General features: G+C 42.9%; 1 protein-coding gene across 2 annotated transcripts in view; it reads left to right on the forward strand.

Annotated features, from left to right (window-relative positions):
• Window positions 1-10,273: 10,273 nt before the first annotated feature.
• LHFPL6 (LHFPL tetraspan subfamily member 6) overlaps window positions 10,274-25,293 on the forward strand; it is a 206,897-nt gene continuing 191,877 nt past the window's right edge. Inside the window, exons 1-2 of one of the 2 annotated variants that reach the window (XM_088460174.1) lie at window positions 10,274-10,627; window positions 12,709-13,255. In XM_088460174.1, coding sequence (XP_088316300.1) covers window positions 12,871-13,255 — 385 coding nt within the window. In that variant the 5' untranslated portion in view covers window positions 10,274-10,627; window positions 12,709-12,870. Of the gene's footprint in view, window positions 10,628-11,330; window positions 11,410-12,708; window positions 13,256-25,293 lie in introns of those variants that run through there. The other variant, XM_088460175.1, reaches the window with a different exon arrangement.

Here is a 25,293-nt window from a genome sequence, read left to right on the forward strand (position 1 = left end):
TTGTGTAAAATCCCACACAGGACCACAATGCGAGAAACCATATCCGGCGAGTACATGAGTGCACCACCAGAGTGATGGAGACACCAGAACCGGCCCTTTAAAAGGCCGATACAGCGCTCCACCACCTGCCTGGTGGCAGTAAACGCGGCATTATATTGAGTTTGTGGCCCTGGTGTGGGAGTCAAATAAGGAGTCAGCAGCCAGGGCGTGCAACGATATCCACTGTCACCTGATGGAAATGTTACACCAAAAGATACATAAATTGACCATGAAAACATGTTTACACTATTACTATAGCTACATCCTGGATTTATACTTACCAAGAAGCCACGCATCACCAGCTTGCAGTGTGCTTAATTTTGCCCAAATCCCTGAATGCTGGATCACGTACGCATCATGGCTGCAGCCTGGAAATTTGGCATTCAGGGAGAGGATCTGGAGGGAGGCATCACATAGCACCATTACATTTAGCGAATGGAAATGTTTATGGTTCCTATATATTTGTTCTCTGCATGCAGGGGGCTGAAGTACTATGTGAGTGCCATCCACTACCCCTATGACATGTGGAAAGCCTGCAATCTCAAAAAACTTCTGCTTTACCACATCAAGGGCTTCCGTATCCAAAGGCATACTAATAAAATGTGCTATATGATTGAAGAATGCATCTAGCACACGCCTCAGGATCCATGAAAATGAGGGCTGGGAGAGGCCACCCACCAGCCCCACAGTGGTTTGGAAGGACCCTGAGGCGCTGAAATGTAACACCGCCAACAACTGTGTAAGTGGTGTGATTGCTGTAGGAATGTGAATCTGACTTTCTAGATCATTCTTTATTATTGAAAGAGTGTCTAGGATAATATTTGGAGGCAGGTGATAAGTGGTTACAACCACATCATCAGGCATTCCAAAAAGGGTGACACGTGTTCTATATATCTTGGCCCTTGCACGCCTCCTATGCCTACACCCAGGAGGAGGCTGAGGAAGGTTAGTGGGGGCAACATGGCCACTATTAGCTGGCCCACATTGCTCTGTACAGTTTAATAAACAAAAAAAATGTTTTTGATAATGAATTTTTAATATTTTTCCAAAACTACTTAGCTTAGTAATAATGGTGCATCTTCTTACAGGGTCGGGCAGTGCCATCTTCGGGAACCCCTACAGGTGTATTTTGTGTACGATTTTTTTTTTTAGGGAAGAAAAAGAAAATATTATATTTTAAATACACCACTCTTACTACTATTCTTGTTAAAACAATCCTTAACTTTGAAATTGGCCAATATTAAAATTTGAAAACTTAATTATTGTTTTATCAATAAAAACCATAAATGCATTTTTAAATGTTAAAAAAACTGCCAAAAACACTTAATTATTAAATTAAACAAACTTTTAGGTTTGTAAAAATAGACACTTACTTGAATCAAGTACAAACTGGACTGTTAAACACCTTTAAAAAAAAAAAAACATGACAAAAATTGTTTGAATAACGTCTTTTTTTATTTTATATACCAAAAAGAAAAAAAAACCTTGCAATAGGCTGGCACACTTACTGGAGTCTTCAAATAATGTTGTAATTTTGATCCGCCAAAAACACGGCCACCCAAACACAAAAAGTAACCGGGTTTGTTAAATTTATGGACAAAACAAAATTGAAATTATAACCATCACCCAAAAAAAAACCACCACCCAAAAAAAAACAAAAAAACACAACACCAAAAAAAAAACCCAAAACCCACCACCCAACACCAAATTAAAAAAAAAAAACACCACCAAATTAAAAAGAAAAAAAAAACCACCCAGAAAAAAAACCCACAAAAAAACAAAAACAAACACAACACCATAAAAAACAAAAAAACCACACCACTCAACACCAAATTACAGGAAAAAAAACACACACACAAGCACCACTCAAACAATACACACAAGCACCACTCAAACAATGCACACAAGCACCACTCAAACAACACACACAAGCACCACTCAAACAACACACACAAGCACCACTCAAACAACTCCAAACAATGTAAACACTAGCAATCTCTTCCTGCACCACAAATCACTCCAACTACAACCCACAAGTAAGGGAACATTTGGCTTTGCCTTAAATAAGGAAAAAAATACGCAATGATTGAATCATGCAGGCAAGGTGTGCATTGTACTTTATTATTATTATTATTATCCTTTATTTATATGGCGCCACAAAGGTTCCGCAGCGCCTTACACAGTACATAAATGAGCACACAAGAAAAACAGTTAATAGTAATACAAAACAATGCAGGACAAGGACAAGGTTATAAACTCAGCTGCAAAACACAAGCAGCAGGACATGAGCAACCAGGTGGTAGGTGCCATTGTAGGGAGTTAGGAGTAAATTATACTATAAGTAGGGGGAGGAGAAGCACGTGAGGATGAGGGCCCTGCTCGTGAGAGCTTACATTCTAAAGGGGAAGGGCAGACAGACAGGGGCGACACAGAGGGGTAGATAGTGAAGAAGGAGCATGGAGCAGTGGGTTAGGATATGTGCTGCGGAATGTGTGTGTATAAGACGACCTGATGTTATGTAAAAATTAAGTCCTTCATACATCTATCTCTATGATAGAAAATAGATTGTTTGTGTTATTTACATGAGAGATGTACAAAGTAAAGTAGAAGCACTTTAATTTGTGTTACATTTTAGCATCTATATACAGCCTGACAAGAAATGCAGCTATTATGGGACTGTCCCGCCATCCTAATACAGTAGTGACTACTTTAGTTCCAGCTGCTGGGTGCTATGCCATGCTCCTGTGAGTGGGTGCATCTCACATGCTAGACCCACTCACAAAAGGGTGCAGCCATACATGATGTGGTCCCACAGGATGTTGCAGTACCCGGGCCCAGAATTTCTCTTGGCAGCCCTGGAGGTGACAGACAGAACGAGGAGGGAATGGGGCTTAGTAGTGGGGTAACAAGACCATGGAGGGAGGTGGTTGAGAGTGGAGGTATAGGAGAAGTGGGGGAAAGAAGCAGAGGGTTGGAAGCAGACTGATGAGAGAAAAAAAGGAAGAACAGCAAGTGGAGGAAACAGGAGGGGGAAGAGAGGGACGGATAAAGTAGAGGATTATGTGGACATAGAATATGGGGGTTGTGTGAAGTAAGGGTGTTCATGCTGTGGACAAGGTAATAATTGAGATGTAAACTGGAGTGGAGGCTGTGAGATATAGAGTCAGTGTGATATAGAGACAGTGTAATGTGGAGGCTGTGTGATGTAGAGACAGTGAGATATAGAGTCAGTGTGGATTAAAGTTGTTAAATGTTCAAAAATACATGTAAAGAACAGTGCTGCTAATGTATGAGCGCAGCTCCAAAAGTGATATATAAAGGAGAGGTATGTGAGTAGTGGGTGCAGGAATTAGTTTATAAACAAATGATTAATGTGGATAGATGTGACACAATTGGAAAAGGCAATACAAAATGAATGAGGACAAAATTACAATGTACCCGAGCTGATCCAGTCCAAAGTGTTCTGATCAACAAAGATCAATCAACAAGAGCAGCACACAGACAGGGGAGCACTTGCAGTGTCCAAGCAGTGAGTGTAGTAAGTAGTTGCCTGGATACAGCAGTAGATGTTGATTTTGTTCATTCACATAAGTATGTTGCTTCTTGTTGTTCAGAAAGTGTTCTGGTTTTGAGTTTCGTTTTCCTCCAGTTTAACTCCAGCGTAACTCCGACTTAGTTATCAAATTGTATTTACACTTATAATCAGAACACTTTGAATCTTAACACAGACTATGGCAGCCTCCGGCTATGCAGCCTGTGGGAGCAGTAATATCTAAAGTTACAAACATGTGTCTCTGTGCTCACTGATTGGGACCCCACCCCAAAAGCTCTAACACACACTAAATTGGGATGCAATAAAGTCTAAGATAAACAATTTGTACTTAGGAAAATAGAGATGCATGGGTAACCAATCCAGGGATGCACTCACATCTAGCCCAACCCACGCAGTGATTACAGAATGCAGGCAAGGTGTGCATTGTACGTAGGCAAATAGGGATGCACGGGTAACCAATCCAGGGATGCGCTCACATCTAGCCCAACCCACGCAGTGATTACAGAATGCAGGCAAGGTGTGCATTGTATGTAGGCAAATAGGGATGCACGGGTAACCAATCCAGGGATGCGCTCACATCTATAAAATAGTCTTCACAAGCACAATTCTTCATGCTCTCTCACATGTTTGGAAAATGTCAAGCGAGGAGCATGGTGGTCAGAGGCCAACTGAGGCAGGTAAGTGTGAAACACATTTTGATAAAAACACAAGAACAGTTCATATTTTCCAAAAAACTTTTTTTATTTTATCTAATTTTAAAAATATTGTAGGTGCTGGGAATCCAATACCACCACTAGAGGAGGAGGAGGCGGGGCCAAGCAGGCCAAAAAACCCTCCGTTTTCAAGGATAGAGCTTGAGACATTGGTGACCATGACAATGGAGAACCTTGTCCATGCCCCAAGAAATATGGGGGCTGGAGCCAAAGACAGGATTTGGGAGGAGATATCCAGGGCTATTAATGCTGTGGGGACAACCCACAGAACCATGAAAGTCGTGAAAAAACGGTAAGAAAATGATATTGCGAGTGTACTGAAGTCAAAAGCGAGATCTTATTTTAAAAAACTAACCCTTAAAAAATGCAAAATCACATTGTCAGATGGACCGATTTCAAGTACCAGTTGAAGAGGAAGCTATGGAGTAGGGTGGACCATGCTGCAGGGACAGGTGGTGGTCCCATCCCTGAGGAGCTGACCTTGACGAGGTTGGAGACGTTGGCTCAGGGATGTGTGACGGAAGAGGAGATGGTCGGCGTGTCCACTATGGACACTGACATGGCCGACTTCAACGCTCCACATGTGCAAGAAGGTACATTTTTTTTGCAAGCCAAAAAGTATAAAGCTCAAACGTGTATGCGTTTTGTTTTTTTTTGGGAAAAAATACTAATGCTTTTTTTTTTTATTCCAGACTCAGAGGAGGTAGTGCCTGCTCCTGAGGTCAGGTCTGGGTCCAGCACAGATGGAGACTCTGCAGGGGAGGAGCCAAGTACTCCATCTGGGGACCCTGTGGAGTCTACTCCAGAGCAACCATCAGACCGAGCAGTGCCTCTCCTCACCAGGTTGGTCTCCCAAACTCAGGAGAACAGATGTGTTCTTCTGAGGATGGAGACCACTCTGGTGAGGGTGGCGGTGGCCCTGGAGACCATTGCTGGGGCCATAGATCGTTTGGCCATACCCAGGAGCAGGCAAACCCACCTGCCATGATGGAGCAAGACTCCCTTCCTCCCAGGACCACCACCTCTGGCAGCCCAACAGCCACCCCCACAAGTATAGAGAACCCTATGCCTAGGCCTGAGGAAATCCCATCTACCTCTGGCCAGGCCAGTCGGCGTGTTACACGCCAGTCGGCTGTCTGAAGCTTACCTCTTCCTCCGAGCCGGCCCAAATGACGAAAGTAGCCCTGGATATCTCCTCCCTCACCTCTTGTCCAGTCCCCATATTTCTTGTCACCAATGTCTCAAGCTCTTTTTTTATTTATTTATTTATTTTGAATTGTGTTTTTTCTTTTTTTATTTATAGGCAAATGTTGCCCTAACAATTGAAATTAAAATTGTGATGAAAGGCTAATTTCCAAAAAAATAAAAATTTTGAATCCAAAATGACTCTATTTAACTATATCAATGTATACATGGTTTAAAAAGTATGGTATCTGAAAAGGCTGCTATGCAAAACACAATGCTAGATGTTTTTAAAAATGTCCAAACAAAATAAGTTTATAAAGCACAAATAAACATGTGTTACGAATTCCCTAATGCACACGCAAGTGAAATCAGTTACAAGGTAATTAGCAGTGTTAATAGTTACAATGCACCAATCTTAGCTGATTGGTTTGTGTGGTTCCAGTTAAAAACATCACAAGTAACATCGGATTAACGATTGTACTGTTGTGGCTTACGGACGCTTCTTGCCTACCTTAGCCTGGACGATCATCCTGTTCGTAGAGTGACGTTGTCATGCATCCGCAATTCTTGGTCGTACGAAGCATATAATTTATGCACTCCCCTAAAACGCCTGGAAACGCTGAAGAACGCCTCCGTTTGCAGACCACCACCCCCGTATACATCCACAAACGGACTTTCCTGTCAATCAACTTTAGCAATCCACTTCCGTTTCGGAAGCCCTACGACCGACAGTATTTTGCATTGGTAGAGCTCGTATGCACATGCGCACAGCTAGCCATGCGCAGGCGCAGAAAGAGAAACTTCGGATGCGTACGACCGTGCGGCCGCTACGACCGACTCTGAAGTCCATATTCTCTTCAAGCTAGGGATATGATTAATACTTTTAAGTCACGGTCCTGAAGCACTATTAGAAAAGGCATTTATAGAAGTCCTATACTTGAACAGGGATACACTCCTATGCCCTAAAAAACTAAGATTAATAATAATAATAGTTAAAAACTAAATGTAAATATAATAATTCCTCTCGGGAGATTATGGAGATTATCTCCCAAAATTATAGGGTTTTAAGACAGGATAATATTCTTTGTGATCTATTACCCTCGCATCCCTGTGTTACATTTAAAAAAAATAGGTCACTTAAGTCTTTCATGGCACCTATCCATTTAGAACAAAAGAAGGAAAATAAGACTGTGGGACACACACAGAATGATCTCAACTGGTTGACTTCTAAACCCTTAGGATTCCACAAATGTGGTAAACCTAGATGTACCATGTGTTCTCATATGGCTAGGCGAACCACAGAAATCAACTTGCCATTTACAGGGGAAAACTATATAGTAAATTCTTTTATGAATTGTGACTCGAAGTACATTGTTTACTTACTGTCCTGTGACTCTGGCCTATTTTATGTTGGCCGCACTATTAGATCTTTGAGAACCCGCTTCATGGAGCACCGGCAGAATATTGTTAATCGTAGTATTCTACATAATGTCCCCAGACATTTTAACATCAAACATAATAGTGATCCCTCTTGTTTAAAAATTTTAGGTTTAGAAACTATCCCATTGACCTCTAGGGGTGGTAATAGGATCAACAAACTCTAGTAGAGAGGTTTTTTGGATGCTCAATTTTAACTCTTTATACCCTGAGGGGCTAAATGAGTCAATGGAACTTAATTCTGTCATTACTTGAGACAACTTCTATCTATTGATGATTATTTATATTATTATGATTTATAACATCTTCTTTTATTCATTTTTTATTTAATATATTTATTTATTTAGGATTATTATCAATAATTTAATAGTTGTCATCATTTCACTCTTTATAATTTTTTACTTGTTCTTTCATTATTTATTTAATCCAATTCATCATATTTCTTATTATAATGCCCATCCTAGTTAAACTAATTTTAGTTACTTTTTAGATGTACTTTTTGTTTTTATTATTGTTGTTATTATGGTATCTTGCGGATAGATCTTTTTGTGTCATTAACATCATGATTGAGCATGCTGTATGTTACATCTATACAGAATGAGGACTCTCATCCAGCAATATGTGATTTCCTTAGTAATGTATACTTACGTTACTTATATAATAACCCTCTAATAATGTGCTTTTTAATACTCACCTCCCTAATATTATCAGTTGATTCTTTTTTGCGTTATATGGATTCCCACTCACGAGATCTTATATGAACACATGAGCGGAACCCTTAGCGCTCTAATATGTGCTCCGGGGACGTACTTTGTGTATTATTTCTCGATCAGACATCACCAGTCCACTTACCGTAAGTACTTTTATCCAGTAGCATGAATGTTCTCTTTAGCACGGCACACTGATACGGCTCATATGATAACCCCTTAGTAATATGCCTCCTAAATACTTTTCTTCTTATCAGCCGATTCCCCCTGACGTAATAAGGACCATGTGACTTTATTTGAACACGTGAACGGAATCCAAAGTGCCTCAATATGTGTCGTGTTTGATTTACTATTTTTTTATCGGACAAATCCAGACCACGTAACCTATGATGATCACGTGATCAGGAGTCCGGAAACACGGAATGACTGAAACCGATAATTATAGTTTTAGAAGGTATTTTTACGTGAACTTTTGTTTAGATAATATATATTCTATATTCCTCATACCCAGGTGATTTAGTATGACTGCCTACTATACCTGTTGTTTAGATTTACACACCGATGTTTTTTTTATTTTCATTGATTAGTCTCGTGTGTTTTGAATGTCTCATTACGTGTGGGGTATATAAGAGCTACTTTCTGATCCACACTCCATACTCCTGATGAAGCTGAGCGGTCATTGCCCAGCGAAATGCGTTGAGACCCTCCACCTTATGCCACTTGGACCGTTGGGCTCTTTTGGTAACAACTGGTACACACTCTGCTCCTGGATACAAGTCTTGGATATACCCCTGCAGCCGTGGATGATTCCTTGTATTGTGCTTCAGCCCGGATTTTCACCTCCGCTGGATGCCAGAGGATTTCCCACACAGCTATCATAGCCAAGAACTGGTAAAGTTGTGCTGCTATTTTTCAAACCATTGTGGCTCAGTTGCAAATCCCCTAAGTGGGATATAACAGGACTTCCTATTAATCAACTCAGCCACCTATTGCCTACGTGGGGTTACAACCATTGACTCTTGTGGGACTATTTAGAGAGAGTTTAATTCGTGCCTACCTACCCAACAGTGGTTCCTGGTGGATTTATACAACTTACCAACACCATCCAAGGTCAGCACTGCATCAATAACAGCCTAAAGCTGGGTACAGACTAGACAATGTCGTCCGATCCCGCGGATCGGAGCGACTTATCGGGTACATAGTCCAGTCTGTACCCATGATATGCGTGCTCCCACGGGTCGCTAGCGACATTCCCCGTCGGCTCGCCTGCAGGGTGATGGGGAATATCACTAACGGTGCAATGCTCCAGAATACAGCATGACACATAGCCCCCCCCCCCCCCCTCCGGACACTTGCCACATGCACGGTTTTATCGCTGGCAACGTCATGCTGGGTACACATTGTGTAGTGTGTACCCAGCTTTACTTAGGCACCCTCAGCTGCTTCTGCTTGAATAACGGGTGCCGGGCATATGATGCAGCATGCAGCCGGCGGCTCTAAAGTGTAAAAGTGTAGCAGCCTGGGAGGCATGTGGCACCCAGCCCAGCCCACCCCTGGCCATCAAATTAGACGGCGCCAGTGGGGTGACTTTGGGCATAACCCAGGCCACATCGCCCCCGGATGACCTCCCTGCTTGCCAGCCCCTAGAACCGCCACGCACTGTAAGCTTGCCAGCAGGGCCTCTTGTCTGTCTGTTATTATCCAGTCTTGTTTTATTACTATTTAGTTCTTACTTGTATAGCGCAACGGAATATGCTGCACTATATAAGTAGCTGTTAATAATAATAATATTGCAGAGAGATTAAGATTTGGGAGAGTCGTGTCCCCTTGGGAGGGTATAGCCAGGTTGGTGCAGCAGGGGGAATGGTGGCAGCATAGGGGGGTAGTGCCGGCGCAATCGCATCATTATGTTTCTGCTATACAATGCCCAGGTTACCAGCAATATATAGCAGGGGGCTGGGCTATGACGATGCGATTCAGAGTGAATTGTATCATCTGCCCCCTTCTGGGCATGCGGAGGGGGGGTTGCGGCCAGTCGGAGACTTGCCCTCTCTTGCGGGCGGCCGTGAGCGGCACCCGATTTTTGGGAGCCTCCTTGCCATTCCAGGAGAGTAAGCCAGTTTAACCAAAATTGCAGTGACAAAATAGAGCTGGCCAACCTTTGTGGGCTTCAATCAAAGCTGCCAGTACGTAGCCTGTACCCATTGTATTGTAACATGGTTTGTCCAGGTGCAAAGTTGTATATGCAAATGTGAAGAGTAAAGTCTGTAAATCATATTCACTGCCCTTAGGAATCTGCACATTATATAAGGCTCAGCATTGTGACTGAATATGTGCTGGTATATTGTCTCCATTCTTATTGCTGTACAATTGTACGCCTCCGGGGAATGTAGCTCAGCTATTACATATCAATCACACGAGCTCATTTCCCTGCCTCCCTCTCCCCATATAGCACATGGGTGTAGGACTGATGATGATGAGAGTGGTGAGACCACTACTCCCCTTCATAGTAGTAGAACTGCAGCTGATATGAGACCCCTCCTCATTCCCTCCTGCTCTCCGCAGCCTCTGCTGGTGACTTGCTGTAGGGATCGTGGGCAGGGTTAGTGGGAGGGATTTCTGCACGATGGATGGTTCCCCTGTGAGTTTGACACGAGTATTCCTCCCTCCTCCCCTCTGCATCTCTCGCTCTCTCTCAATCTTTAGGAATGTATTAATAACATTTCCTCTGTAAGGTTCTCTGTGGGAACAGGGGGAGAGTAGCTGTGTGCACAGCCCTGCCAAAACCCCAAGTGTCTGAGTGATCTGCAGCTTTGCTGCTCCGAGGCTGGGACTCCATAGGGTGGAAGATTTGGGTTTGTGCAGCTCTCTTTGCTAGGGACACAGAGATCGCGATCTGCACCTACCGGGACTTGTAGGACGAAGCAGAGCTCCAGCCGGTTCTTTCCTCACTTCTGGAGGTGACATGTAGATCCTGAATTTATCCATCTGGGGTAGGTGATGCACTCTAGAAGTAATATTAATTTATTGCACCTAGAGCTACTTTCTGCACAGGATAAACTTCATCTGAATCTATGTACTGTATGCATTGGCTGTGACTTGTCCTACAAACTGTTGTCTAGTACTAGTAACTAGTTATTTATTATATTTAAAAACATTTATATAGAGTGCACATATTCTGCAAGGCTTTATAGAGAATATGTGGTTATTTACATCATTTTCCTTCTGTAGCCCACCAGGTTGCTAGATGGTCTGACTAATGATTTGTGTGCCCCACTGTATCTTATAGGAAACATTTGGGATGCTAACACTAAAATACTCTTTAAAAGAATCAAAGTCATTTTATTAGAACAGACAGTAATATCCTGGCAGGGTTTTTTTAGTCTGTGCAATAAAAATCTTGTGAACCATCAAATGCTTATGAAGCTTGTATAAGTCATAAACTTTAATATCCCAGTTGAAAAAAGGATAGAAACCTTTGGCTTAGGCAACCTGTGGATTTCCAGATGCTGGTGAACTACAAGTTCCAGCATACGCTGCCAACAAGAGACTGAATTGACTTACTTACCGCTGTTCTAGAGTATAGTAACTTTCAGTCTGAGGCCAAGTTCCAGCAGTGATGGGGTTATTGTCAGTGTCAGCTGGGTCTTGGGATTTGTGCTGCTGAGATTGTCCCAAGTGAGTGAGCCCAGGGATACACAGAGGAGGAGGGAGCGGATCAGGATAACTAGATGAAACAACTGGAATCCAGGCGAGAGAGGAGAGAGCCAATGAGGTATGATGCTGAGAGGGGGTCTCAGGGTGAGCTGAGAATGTATATTAGCTATGGAATACAAATGTGAGGTAGGGAAGAGAAGTATCTATGGAATAATACGGCTACATGTTAGATATTAGAAATCACAGAGGAGTTCAGTTTCCACATAGAGAGACACAGAGCTACAGCCCAAGTGCTTTTATACAGTAGTGACATCAGTTATTTAGCGTTCACTTTTATGTTATAAATATATTAACCCTGTAATGTACAGTTACATTAGAACAAATGTGGTTCTCATTAGAACAATTAGAACACCCATTGTTACAACACCCATTGTTCTAATGAGACCCATATTTCTGTAGTACTTGTATCAGATATCTATTTCTCTCCACCAATACCCACCCTCAGGGGAGAACATTTTCCCACATTCCCATGTCATACACTGCACAGGCTTATTCCTCCTCTATGTGCTGACATTTGCAGCCATGAACGTGACTAGTAATGGTGGGAGTTGTACTAGTCCAGTTATAGCTCTGACGCAATTGATGGACCGAGCTCTAATGTACTGTATATTGTTTAAGCGATAGGTGAACTTTCATTACCTTAAAAAAAATCTAGGGCTTGTCATCCCCCCTTGAGTCCCTCTTATTTAGAGCGTGATGATCGGAGTTACAGTTCGGTGACAGATGGGGTGACATCAGTTGTGTACGTTATCTATTGTCATTTAGGATGATTGGATCTGAAGCTGGTACTCAAAGTGTGAATACATTGCTTTGTAGTAAGTAAATAATGCAGTGTTTCCAATTCAAGTATTACATCATATAATTATTTTAAATATAATTGAAGGTCTGTTTATTTATTATAAATTTCATCATTTAGGTTTAGAAAAAGTTGAAAGAATCGGTTTTTTTTTCTACTTCACCCAGTTTTGGCTTTGAGTATTTGTCATATGGATGATCCTTTCTAACAAAGCCAGTCTCTATAAAGTTGGTGCTCTAAAGAATGCTCTCTGAGATACTTGTATGGGTATTGTGTCCATACTGAGTATCCCAAGATCACTGGCAATTTGTGTTGCTAATTTAAATTCACTGATTGAATGGGCAGTCCAATTAGTTTCTTCAAAATAGAGAGCTTGGCATATTACCTGCCTACCAAAATAAACTGTATGCTGTGGATTAATCTGATTCTACTGACTCTTAGCAAATAACCCCCCCCCCCTCCACCCCTAAATTTGACCTGAGAAATAGCACTTTTATTTATTCACGAAGTGTAGTTTCATTTGTTATCCTGCCTGTAATTATGTGTTTCTTTCTACCTCAGGCATTCCTCTGTGAATCAAGTATTGACTACCAATACTGGAAATTAAGCTGTGCAGGATTGTGTTCTATTCCGGGATTGCCCAACACACGACTTTCTCTCGGATAACCTTGTTTGCTTTAACTGTTTAACCGTTGATGAAGTTTACCTCGCTGGCAGGACATCATGGCTTCAAGTTTGACATGCACCGGAGTGATCTGGGCTCTACTATCTTTCCTGTGTGCCGGAGCGTCTTGTGTGGGGTTCTTCATGCCTTATTGGCTTCTGGGTTCTCAGCTGGATAAACCGGTGTCATTTGGCACTTTCCGGAGGTGTTCTTACCCTGTACGAGACGAAAGCCGCCAGACCACTGTGATGGTGGAACAGTGTGGCCGCTACGCCTCTTTCCAGGCCATTCCAAGCCCCGAGTGGCGAATCTGCACAGTAGTCACGGGACTTGGATGTGGCCTTCTTCTTCTGGTGGCTCTGACCGCTATCATGGGATGTTGTGTCTCTGAGCTTATCTCCAGGACTGTTGGAAGAGTGGCTGGAGGGATACAGTTTCTTGGAGGTGAGTTTCTTGGCTTTTTCTCACTTGGGTCATTTACAAATTCAGAAGTTTGCATAAAATACATGTTTGCAATTGTCCCAAATCGGCTCCATGTCTCATATTGCTCTTCTGCTCTGAAACAAGATTAGGTAGAATAATATTTATAGCTCTTCATAGATATTTAGCAGATTCCTCAAACATAGGCTGCGATTCAATGAAATGCGATGTTGAATAGACCCGGGAAGGAGCTCCTGGAGCTATTCAATTCAGTGCGCTGTTAAGTTGGAGAATGCCGGTTCTCGTGACTTAACCTGGGTGTTTAGTTGCGAAAACAGTCATTCTCCGACTAAATTGCCGGCCGCAAGACTGTTAGCGCTGCGTTAAGCCGGCAAACAGCCGCGCGGCTGGAACTTTTTGTTGGATTTCTCCTCGCATCCCAGGAGGGTGCAAGAAGAAATCCTTTAGTTCGACCAAACATGAATTGAATAGCTTCCTCTCAGGGCTATAAAATTGAATCGCGACCATAGTTACATGATGATACTGAATATGTGTAGATCTGATGGAAAAGATATAACACATGAGAGCCATACTTTTACTGCCCCAATTTCCTGTTTTGCCGATTCGTGATCCGACCATTGATGATCGGTGATCCATCAGCGGATAGGGGAAAAATGACATGTTAAAAATCTCAGACTCGACGATCCTGATCCTTTTTTTTTGGTCGGAATTGGTGAATCGAGGATTTCCATCATGTTAGATTTCCCCGGCGTCGGCAGGATGGTGAATTGGGGCAATCCATCGCAGATGTATGGGCCCTATAAGAGAGATTACTATGATCTTAATTAGACTGCTTCTAGATTGCTCAGGAAAATTTAATACTCTAGCTCAAAAAAGGAACATTAAAAAAATTGTCTTTTATAAAAGAGCAATTAATAACAACAGAAAATATTTATGTAAAAGATCAGTAACATGTGACAATTAAAGATATTTGAGATAAACTTGTGATCGGGAGGGGCGATAGTTTCCTGTCTAATAATGAAGAATACAGCATCCACCCTCTCACCAGCCTCAAAGGACTGATTACTTACAACAATTGTAACTTGCACTACGCTAGCTACACAGCAAACAGTAATACAATGTTATTGTAAGTATCTAAAGTTCTGTCAAGCAAAAGATAGAGGAATGTTTACATATATTATAGGCTACAACAGAAGTAGCCATTTGTGGTTTGTGTTTGATATAAATGCCCAGCATGCCCTTTGGCACTGAAGCTACAGGACATACTGGGACCAGTAGGACCACAGCATATGGTGATTAAGATTGGATGGAGGAGAGTCTAATTTTTTTTTGCAACCTATAATTGTTTATTCAGTTAAAAAATATTTAACCACTTGCATGGTCACATCAGATACGAACACACCAGACTGGGCTTTCTCTGACCTGGTCGCATCAGATGCGACCAATCAGAAATGCCAACTAGGCGGCTGCGGGATGCGAATCTTCCAGCAGCCGCCTATGTCAGAGGCACCTGCTGGTCCCTCTACACCCTCGGACTCTCCTCCAGTGGGTCCCGATCACTGCTGGCCACAGTGATCGGGCATTGTGCATGAATTGTCACAGATTATTGTTTATTATATATATACACACAGTCAGGTCCATAAATATTGGGACAGTGACAGAATTTTCAGATTTTGGCCTCTATTCACCACCACAATGATTTTGAAATGAAACAAACAAGATGTGATTTAACTGCAGACTTTCAGATTTAATTTGAGGGTAATTACATCCAAATCAGGTGAACAGTGTAGGAATTACAATGGTTTCTATATGTGCCTCCCACTTTTTAAGGGGCCAAAAGTAATGGGACAAACTAAACAATCCTAAATCTAACTTTCACTTTTTAATACTTTGTTGCAAATCCTTTGCAGGCACTTACAGCCTGAAGTCTGGAACGCACAGACATCACCAGACGCTGGGTTTCATCCCTGGTGATGCTCTGCCAGGCCTCTACTGCAAATGTCTTCAGTTCCTGCTTGTTCTTGGGGCATTTTCCCTTCAGTTTTGTTTTCATCAAGTGAAATGCATGCTCAATCGGATTCAGGTCAGGGGATTGACTTGGCCATTGCATAACATTCCACTTTCTATCCTTAAAAAATTCTTTGGTTGCTTTTGCAGTATGCTTTGGGTCATTGTCCATCTGCACTGTGAAGCGACGTCTAATGAGTTCTGAAGCATTTGACTGAATATGAGCATATAATATTGCCCGAAACACTTCGGAATTCATTCTGCTGCTTTTGTCAGCAATCACATCATCAATAAATACAAGGGAACCAGTTCCATTGGCAGCCATACATGCCCACGCCATGACACTACCACCACCATGCTTCACTAATGAGGTGGTATGTTTTGGATCATTAGCAGTTCCTTTCCTTCTCCACACTCTTCTCTTCCCATCACTCTGGTACAAGTTGATCTTTGTCTCTTCTGTCAATAGGATGTTGTTCCAGAACTGTAATGGCTTTTTTAGATGTTGTTTGGCAAACTCTAATCTGGTCTTCTTGTTTTTGTGGCTCACCAATGGTTTACATCTTGTGGTGAACCTTCTATATTCACTCTTGTGAAGTCTTCTCTTGATTGTTGACTTTGACACATATACATCTACCTCCTGGAGAGTGTTCTTGATTTGGCCAACTGTTGTGAAGGGGTTTTTCTTCACCAGGGAAATAATGCTTTTGTCATCCACCACAGTTGTTTTCCGTGGTCTTCTGGGTCTTTTGGTGTTGCTGAGCTCTCCGGTGCATTCTTTCTCTTTAAGAATGTTCCAAACAGTTGATTTGGCCACACCTAATGTTTTTGCTATCTCTCTGATGGGTTTGTTTTGATTTTTCAGCCTAATGATGGCTTGCTTCACTGATAGTGACAGCTCTTTGGATCTCATATTGAGAGTTGACAGCAACTGATTCCAAATGCAAATGTCGCACCAAGAATCAACTCCAGACTTTTTACCTGCTTAATTGATAATGAAATAACGAGGGAATAGCCCATACCTGTCCATGAAATAGCTTTTGAGTTGATAGTCCCATTACTTTTGGCCCCTTAAAAAGTGGGAGGCACATATTGAAACTGTTGTAATTCCTACACCATTCACCCGATTTGGATGTAATCACCCTCAAATTAAATCTGAAAATCTGCAGTTAAAGCACAACTTGTTTGTTTCATTTCAAAACCATTGTGGTGGTGAATAGAGGCCGAAATCGGAAAATTCTGTCAATGTCCCAATATTTATGGACCTGACTGTATATGTATGTATGTATATATAATATATGTGTGTGTGTATGTACAGGTAGAGATTTTCCCATATCTTAAATGCTCGGGACCAGCAGCATTTCGGATATGGGATTTTTTCAGTATTTAGAATATCTGGGGATCCGGCGCTGTTAGCAGGGGGGGGGGGGGGGGGTCCAGCTTGCATTTCGGGTGTCCAGCAGCATCTGTGGCAAGGTGCGAGGGGGTCCAGCGGCGGGGTGCAGCGGGGTCCGGCAGGTGTGCGGGAGGGTCCAGTGGCGTCCACAGGGGGCTCCTTGCGCTGTGGAGGAGAAGTAGCTGGTGAGAGAATGGCTGCAAAGCCACTTCCACGCCGGCAGCCATTGGATACAGTGTATGTAGGTATGGATGGATGGATGGATGCAGTTATGAGACCGACAGAGGATTAGGGTTAGGCTAGGGGAAGAGGGGGTTATGTTTAGGCATTAGGGGGGGAGGTTAAGGTTAGGCACCCCTCCGGGAGGGTTAGGTTTAGGGTGCAGGGGGGAGTGGGTTAGGTTTAGGCACTTACAAGGGAGGGTTAGGCACTAGGGGGGAGGGTTAGGGGTGGGGTGGGGAGAGGGTTAGAAATACTTAACTTACCTCCGTTGTCGGGATCTTGTGCATCGGGTTGCCGGCGTTGGGATTTGAACCGCCGGGCTGACGTCCAGCGGTCGAACATACCATATATATATATATATATATATATATGCATGCTACAGTAAACTAGGGATGGCCACCGACCATCAATGGTTTGCCCCCCCAACCAATGTTAATGAAACATCGGTGGCTGTGGTCTCAAACAATCGATGGTTTCTATTGATAGTTCACCCATCGATGGTACAACTGTCAGCGGCCATCATTACAGTATACCATAAAAAATGCTATTTTTATGGTATACAGTGTTTTTAAAAAAACTATTTTTTTATTTAAAATCGTGTTGGATAAGTTTTAAAAAGATGTTCTTGACCTAGGGCCTGATTCAGACCCACTCGCAAGTGGCTGTCTGCTCGCAAGTGGGTCAATGGTGTGCACTGCGCATGCGCACGACGGCGGGAGCTCCGTTGTGCGCATGCGCCAGACGCGACGAGCGAAGGACTTTCCTTCGCTCGTTGTGTCTGATCAAAGGGGGCGTGCTGTCGATGTTGATTGACAGCACGCCCCCTTTGGTGGGCGTGCCGGGGGCGTGCCTCCCAGACGTGGGCGCTCCCAAGGGAACGCCTACCGTCAGAAGCCAGCCCACAGACATCACTAGTGATGTCAGTGGGAGTGATTTTGGCTCTGATAGAGCCAAAATCACTCCGGGCCTTGCAGTTGAGAAACTCAACCGCAGGCTCCGGCTCGCAGTGGCGATGGTCAAGACCATCGCGGCCATCCACCTGCACGCTCGTATAGGCTGTGGGTGGTGACCCACAGCTGTACGAGCGTCCAGGAGGACGCTCCATAATTATGGAGGACGGCCCTCATTCAGAGCGTGCACCCTGCTCAGAGCATCCGGCTCTGAATGAGGGCCCTAGTTCAGTCATAAAAAAACATCAATTTCGGAGCGGTTTTTGCAAAAAAAATAGTCAGTTAAGTGGTTCATTTTTTTATTTTTCAACATCTCTTCCTTTTATTTTAGTGGGTTTTAGTGTGTAAGTGTAAAGGTGACTTTTTTCCGTGCCTCCTCTTGGGAAACGCCACAGCCTGTATGCATATATATATTTGTGGCATGTTAACAGGACAATGCATTATGTTACTTTTGTGGAACCATTTTATTGATGTAATTAAAGCCTGGATTTAAATGTTTGATGAATACTGTGATATAGCTGCTGGGATATAACAACAATAAAATTGTTATTTATGAAACCTAGCTATAGTTAACAACCACTGCAGGCAGCCATTTTGTGAATTAATGGAATTTATGGCAACAAAGGTAAAAATAATCCCAAAATTGTATTTAAAAAAAAAAATTCTAAACCCACTTCTTCCCAAGCAGGAGAGATGCTGAGAACCTTTCCCTGACATCATTCAACTGAAAAGAAGTCTTCCTGCTATCAGCACATTGGCTGTAAATGATCACATGTTATTGGGTCTGATTCAGTTTTGTATGCAAACCCGATGGTTTGCGTACAACACCGGTTGTGAGAGACCTGCGCATGAACAGGATCTGTACTGTACATGATTCCCTCAAGCCGCAGCCTGTCAGTTACTGCCATTTGGGGGCGGGGAGTGGATTTCTTGGCCGCGGCATCCTGTAGTTACATAACAACTTTGTGTGCAGTGATTTGGGGCAATAAACAACAACTCTCATCATCCATTTTAACTTTGAGTAGTCTATTTACTAAGCAGTGTTAGGAGACAGCGTGAAAAGTGATAACATGCCAGCCAATCAGCTCCTAACTGCCATCTCACAGGCTGTGTTTGAAAAATGACAGTTCGGAGCTGATTGGCTGGCACCTTATCACATTTCACTCTGTCTCCTAACACTGCTTAGTAAATAGACCCCTGTAAGTGATACAGATAAACTTTCTCTCCACTGTGACATCACCACGTTGATGCCAAGTAGTGTTTAAATCCTTTAAGCTAAAATCTGCAGAGAAAGTAACACAAAATGGCTTTGGAGAAGAAGAGGGCCAGATTGTTTTACTGAATGTTGACATGGACCTTAGGTCGACAAGCACTATGTCGACATTCAAACATGTCGACATGGTTAAAACATCAGGAGCTGATTGGTTAGTACTTTATCTCTCTCCACAATTGTGTTTGCATTACATGCATCGCAGAATCGAGCCCTAATACTACAACCGCTGGTCTGGTGCTGACACCTCTTCATGCTTCTGAGCAAGAAATCATGAGAAAATAGTTTCATATAGTAGTAAATGAATGTTGATAATGCATTTTATGCTTTTTCAGCAGAAATCTACACTCCACTAGTTTCTTGTTTATTTATAACCTGTTCGAGTTTACACGTTTCTCACTTTGCAGAGAAAAATTTCCATATTCACCTTGGGTGTATAGCAGCATAAAATATTAGAATGTGGAAAATAAGCAGGATTTGCATCAGGCTATATTCGGAAGTAGTCCAAAGAAGACTCCATGACATCAAGCACCAACATTTTATATTGATCTTCACTAATTGTTCATCTGTATTCATTCATTAGTATTACTGCTATTCTAGTCTGGGGCACATAATAGGCTAATGCTGGGTACACACTGACCGACCTATCTGGCGTTCAGCTGAACGGCCAATATATCGTGTGTGCGTCGGCCAGTGTGTACAGACGATATGTCTGTGAATGACGTTGTTCACAGACATCGCATCGGTTGTGCAGCACAGCCAATGGCAGATATATATGCACGTCGTGCTCTGTGTACGGGTGGTCAGACACGGCCCGTACACTTGCTGCACATGCCACCGGTGAGTAACATCACAACTGAGTGGGGATACATGAAAATGCCCGCCCAGTTGTGATGTCAGGCACAACACATCGGGCCAAGAATTGGCAAGTGTCTAGGCACTTACCAATCGTCAGATAGGACTGCTGATTGGCTGGGCAGCCGATTCGTCGTCCTAGTGTGTACCCAGCTTTATATTCAAGTATTCTTATTTTCATAGGCTACATTAATGATATCACAGCTATTGTCTCATAGTGACATTATTACTTCCACTATGTGTATCATAAAATCTACACTCTTAAATGTCATCTGTTATAAAGGAATGGTCTATTTTTTTACTACAGATAACAGGACACTTGTTATATGTACTTAATATCTATTTTGTCACAACTCTACAATCAATTGTATTATGATATAATTTAAGATTTGGTGTCCATTATCTGTTCTATAAATCAAATTATTATAATTTGTGTATGTGAAAGTCTGTTTTCTTGATCTCCACCAATGGTCATTTTAAAAACGAATGTATTTAAATATGAATTCCATTTCTTGTGTGCAGCTTTGCAGGCCGTGTATTTGTATAAATATTATTAGATTTAGTATATTGGAATATGCATGACTATGTACAGGAATATGTGCTATGACCCACTTACACTAGAGTTCCACTACACGGCATAGAGAAAATGGGTCAGATTAGTACAGTACGTACGCATATATTATTATTTGTTATTTTTCTTGAGCTGTGGACAAACAAATTGCACAGTTATTAATACATGAATTAAGGACATGTCATTGACTATTTCACAGTATTATCAGTTCATGTTCTCTATTTTTCGTAGAGATGTAATAGTATGCATTTGTATTTTGTTTTATATAATTTAATTGGCTTCTCATATTGCTTAATTTTACATAGATCGTTGTTATACTATTTTGTCTTTAAAGTCTACTTATTATGAGTATTGGTTTAATTGTTCTGCCAATCCGCAATCCAACCATTGATGATCGATGATCCATCAGCGGATAGGGGAAAAACAGCATGTTAGAAATCCTGATCTTTTTTTTGGGTGGGGAACGGTAAATCGAGATTTCCCCGATTCCCTGGCGTTGGCAGGATGGGGAATTGGGGCAATTTATTGCAGATGTATGGGTCCTAGAAGAGAGGTTACTGTGATCTTAATTAAACGGTTTCTAGATTACTCAGGAATCTGTAATACTCTAGCCTTACATATTATAAAGGACAAATATTCTCTGTACAATGCATTATTATTATTATTATTATTATTGATTTTGTTCTTTATGTGCATTTTGCATAATGTTTCAAGATTATTTTCACACCTCACTAAGGGCTGTAACCAGGGCCAGATTACGGGGGGGGCGACAGGGGCGGTCGTCTCTGGGCCCCCACACACAGAGGGCCCCCACACTACTGCATGCAGCAGCGCAGTCAGTGCTGCTGCATCAGCTTGGGGCAGGGCGGTGGCGTCCGCACTACACAGTACAAACACACAGCCGCCGGCGCCAGCAGCTGTGTGTTTGTTTTAGCAGCCGATGAGACTCTCATCGGCTGCTGCGCTGCGGCCCACTGTCGGAGCCTCCGTCTTCCGGCTCCCGCAGTGGCTGATGGGAGAGGTGATGACGTTTCTCCTATCATGCAGAGCGGGCCGGCCCGGGAGGACGCTGGACGGAGGAGCAGATGCCGGAGCAGGGATTAAGGTGAGTGGAGATTTATTTATTTTTTCCTGTGTGTGTGTCTGGGGGTGGGGATGACTACTCCTAAGGGCACTGCTGGGGGAGGAACGGACTACTACTAAGGGCCCTGGGGGGGGGAAGGACTACTCCTAAGGGCACTGCTGGGGGAGGAACGGTCTACTATTAAGGGCCCTGGGGGGGGGGGAAGGACTACTACTAAGGGCACTGCTGGGGGGGACGGACTACTACTAAGGGCACTGCTGGGGGGGGAAAGGACTACTAAGGGCACTGCTGGGGAAGAAAGGACTACTACTAAGGGCACTGCTGGGGGGAGGAAAGACTACTACTAAGGGCACTGCTGGGGGGGATCGGACTACTACTAGGGGCACTGCTGGGGGTACTACTAGGGGCACTGCTGGGAATACTACTGGGGGTACTGCACACTGTTGGGACCACTACTGGGGGGCACAGCATAGAGGGGGATTACTACTAGTTGTACTCCTGGGGGGACTACTGTTGAGGGGGGACTGCTACTGGGGGCACGGCTGGGCTGGGCTCTGTGTGGCTTGAAGGGGGCCCCCGCAACTTAGTTGCCCTGGGGCCCCCACAAGCCTTAATCCGGCCCTGGCTGTAACTACCAGTTGGCCAAAGACACTTCTATGCAAAGTTGGGTTTGGGGTTGGACAACACCTGGCTCAGCCATCCACCAGTTTTACCCCCCTGGGGGCCCGTAAATTATCCCAGCCTTTTGATATAAGCTCCTGGCTTTGGACTCCATCACAGAGCCTTCGTGATATTGTGGCCCAGAACTGCGTAATGTCGCGGCATTGCTGAGCAAGTCCTTCACTATGCCAGGGGCATCCAAGCCTCTATACCCGATACTGCCATTACTCCATGTAATCACACTTCTGACTCCATACTGCGACCTCCTCACCTGTTAGATTTACACGGGAGTTCTTTAGTTTCAAAAGCAAGTACATGACTTGTACATTATTGTATGGTTAGTTTACTCCAGAGGACGAAAGGGATGTAGGAGACACTATTTCAGATGTCCTGAAAGCAGGGAAGCAATGTAACAAAGCAATGAGAACCATCATCTGCAGATATATCTGTTAAGTGTGTATCCAGCTCAAGACAGTAGGGCAATTTAAACATGCTTGGAATAGGCACAAGAATATCCTTACAAAGGACAAAGGAACAAATAGGGCTGAGGTTACCAAAAGGTTAAAAAAGGGGCAGACTAGATGGGCCAAGTGGTTCCACTTTCCACTTTCTAGTGGGGCTAAATGAAGTGAAAATGTGGGGCCTAATCAAATTGGAGCCCGGCCCCTCCACCAAAAGTGGCCAGCTGCGTCTCCTCCCCCTGCTTCTCCCGGTGATGAGATATAAAAACTCGGCAAGTATGGCTCATATTAGTATTACAGTCATAGACAGTGACAAGTGCAGCGCAAACGCTATCACAGGAGCAGAAATGGATGGGATGTCCCTATGTAAAAGAAATACCTGTATAGATGTGATCAGATGTTTTACATGAGAAAGCAACACTTTAGTAACTCTTTTTCAGAAAAATAAACCTAAATACTATATTTTTCTGTAGCGTATATAGCGCCAACATATTACGCAGCACTGCACGTTGTGGGGATCATTATACAATCAAATGACATAAAGTGACATGAAACAGGAGGTAAATATGGCTTTGCCCTTATCAGTGTTGGGTACAAAGTACAAAAACTGGGGGGATGACAATTATATCTGCTGGTGGAGATACATGCTCATGGATAATCCCTGCGCCCACAGGTGCTGCACCAACTCCCAGCTCCAGATAGTTGATAAATCCAGTCCTGAATGCAAGCAGGCGGTGACTATAGCCACTGTGCCCATTACAGGTAGTTGGTAACTACAGACACAGAGCTGCTTTCTGACTGCAGGCAGTGGCTACAAGCACTGCATCAATCACCAATCGAGGTAGTTAATAATTAGGGGGAGATGTATCAAAGCCTGGAAATAGATAAAGTGGAGAGCGATAAAGTACTAACCAATCGGCTCCTAACTGTCATTTTACAGGCTGTGATTGAAAAATGACAGAGGCTGATTGGTACGTTATCTCTCTCCAAGCTTTGCTACTGTATATCTCCCCCTAAGTACCAACAAATAAGCTTCTGTCATTTGACAGGCTGTGCTAGAAATATGGCAGTTAGGAGCTGATAGGTTCTCTCTCCACTTTATTTCTCTCCAAGATTTGATACATCTCCCCCTAAGTACAGTGCAAGTTCTTGACTCTGAGCAACTTATTTCAGCGCTGTGGGCGGGATGTAATAGAGATCGAGTCTGCCGGAGGTGCGGGATGCAGACTGATCTTGATCGTTTTTCTTAAAGTTGCAGTCATTTACAAGGCAAAGCCTAGACTAGACCAACATGTATCCAGAATATCTAAACATCAGCAACAGCAAAGAGTAGTAGTGATGTGAAACTTCTGCCAAACCAGACCTGGAAAGACTGTGGCGTGAAATGCAGCCAGCATCCAACTAATTTATTTCTGTAACTGTTGTAAACTGTAAGCACAGTATTAGCAGGATGCCTGAGCACTAACTAATACTGTACAGTATGTACCACTCTACAATGTCAGACAGATTTGGCATTCCAAACTCAGATAATTGCAAATTCTCCCAATCTACACTCTGTAATTGAGAACAAATGAGCAGGATGTTGGTAATGGTTCAGACTTTATAATTGGCAGATCAAGATAATGGATGATCTTTAGATTACAGAATGTTGATACATGTTTCTCATGCGAACGCACTACACACTGCTAACAAGACCATGATGAATGGATGCAGTTTATAGTGAATGCACCAAATATTGCCTGGAAAGCATTAATTATTCTTGACTGCTGTCTGGAAAGCAATCTGTTGTGCAACACTTGATTCGTAGTTCCGCAGTTGTGACAAGTTTTTATATTCCATTATTTACATGTATTAAGCACTTCAGATTCAATTGGTGCACACCAAGAAGTTGTTTGAAATTAAGGGCAAGTACTGTAACATGAATTCTGCTTTCCAGCAAATTGCTGCTGCAGCGAAACTTAGCTCATATGTCTGCTATAAAATCACATTGATCACATTGTGAATTACACTCCAGCCATAGTGGCACTTTGAGTTACTAGATGGTATTATATATGGGATGATGTATGATGTGTTCCCTCCTGTAAATTCTGAGGATATTACAAATCATAGAGGAGCTACATGGTCATATAAAGGCACACGTCTGCAGTACTTTCTAATAGGATGTGTTATTTCTTATAAATACACACAGAAGTGATGGCGCCACACTTTGTAAGGGTGTTATTGACAGTAGTGTATACAGAAATATGACATCACGGGGTATATTTACTAAACTGCAGGTTTTTAGAAGTGAAGATGTTGCTCATAGCAACCAATCAAATTATACTTAACATTTATCTAGCACCTTCTAGAAATTAATAGCTAGAATCTGATTGGTTGCTATGGGCAACATCTCCACTTCTAAAAACTCTGCAGTTTAGTAAATATACCCCCACTTCTGTATTATTCTGAATTGAGTGCTTACACAGGTGCTTACACATTGGGTACCTGGGGGAAAAATGTATATGTTGCTCCATATGCAGTGGTGCAGGTAAATCCTTTTTCATTTATAGGCAGTGTATGCATGGT

Source organism: Taudactylus pleione, unplaced genomic scaffold, assembly GCF_031769625.1.
Source record: "Taudactylus pleione unplaced genomic scaffold, aTauple2 ptg000043l, whole genome shotgun sequence".
In the NCBI taxonomy this organism is placed as follows: Eukaryota; Metazoa; Chordata; class Amphibia; order Anura; family Myobatrachidae; genus Taudactylus; species Taudactylus pleione.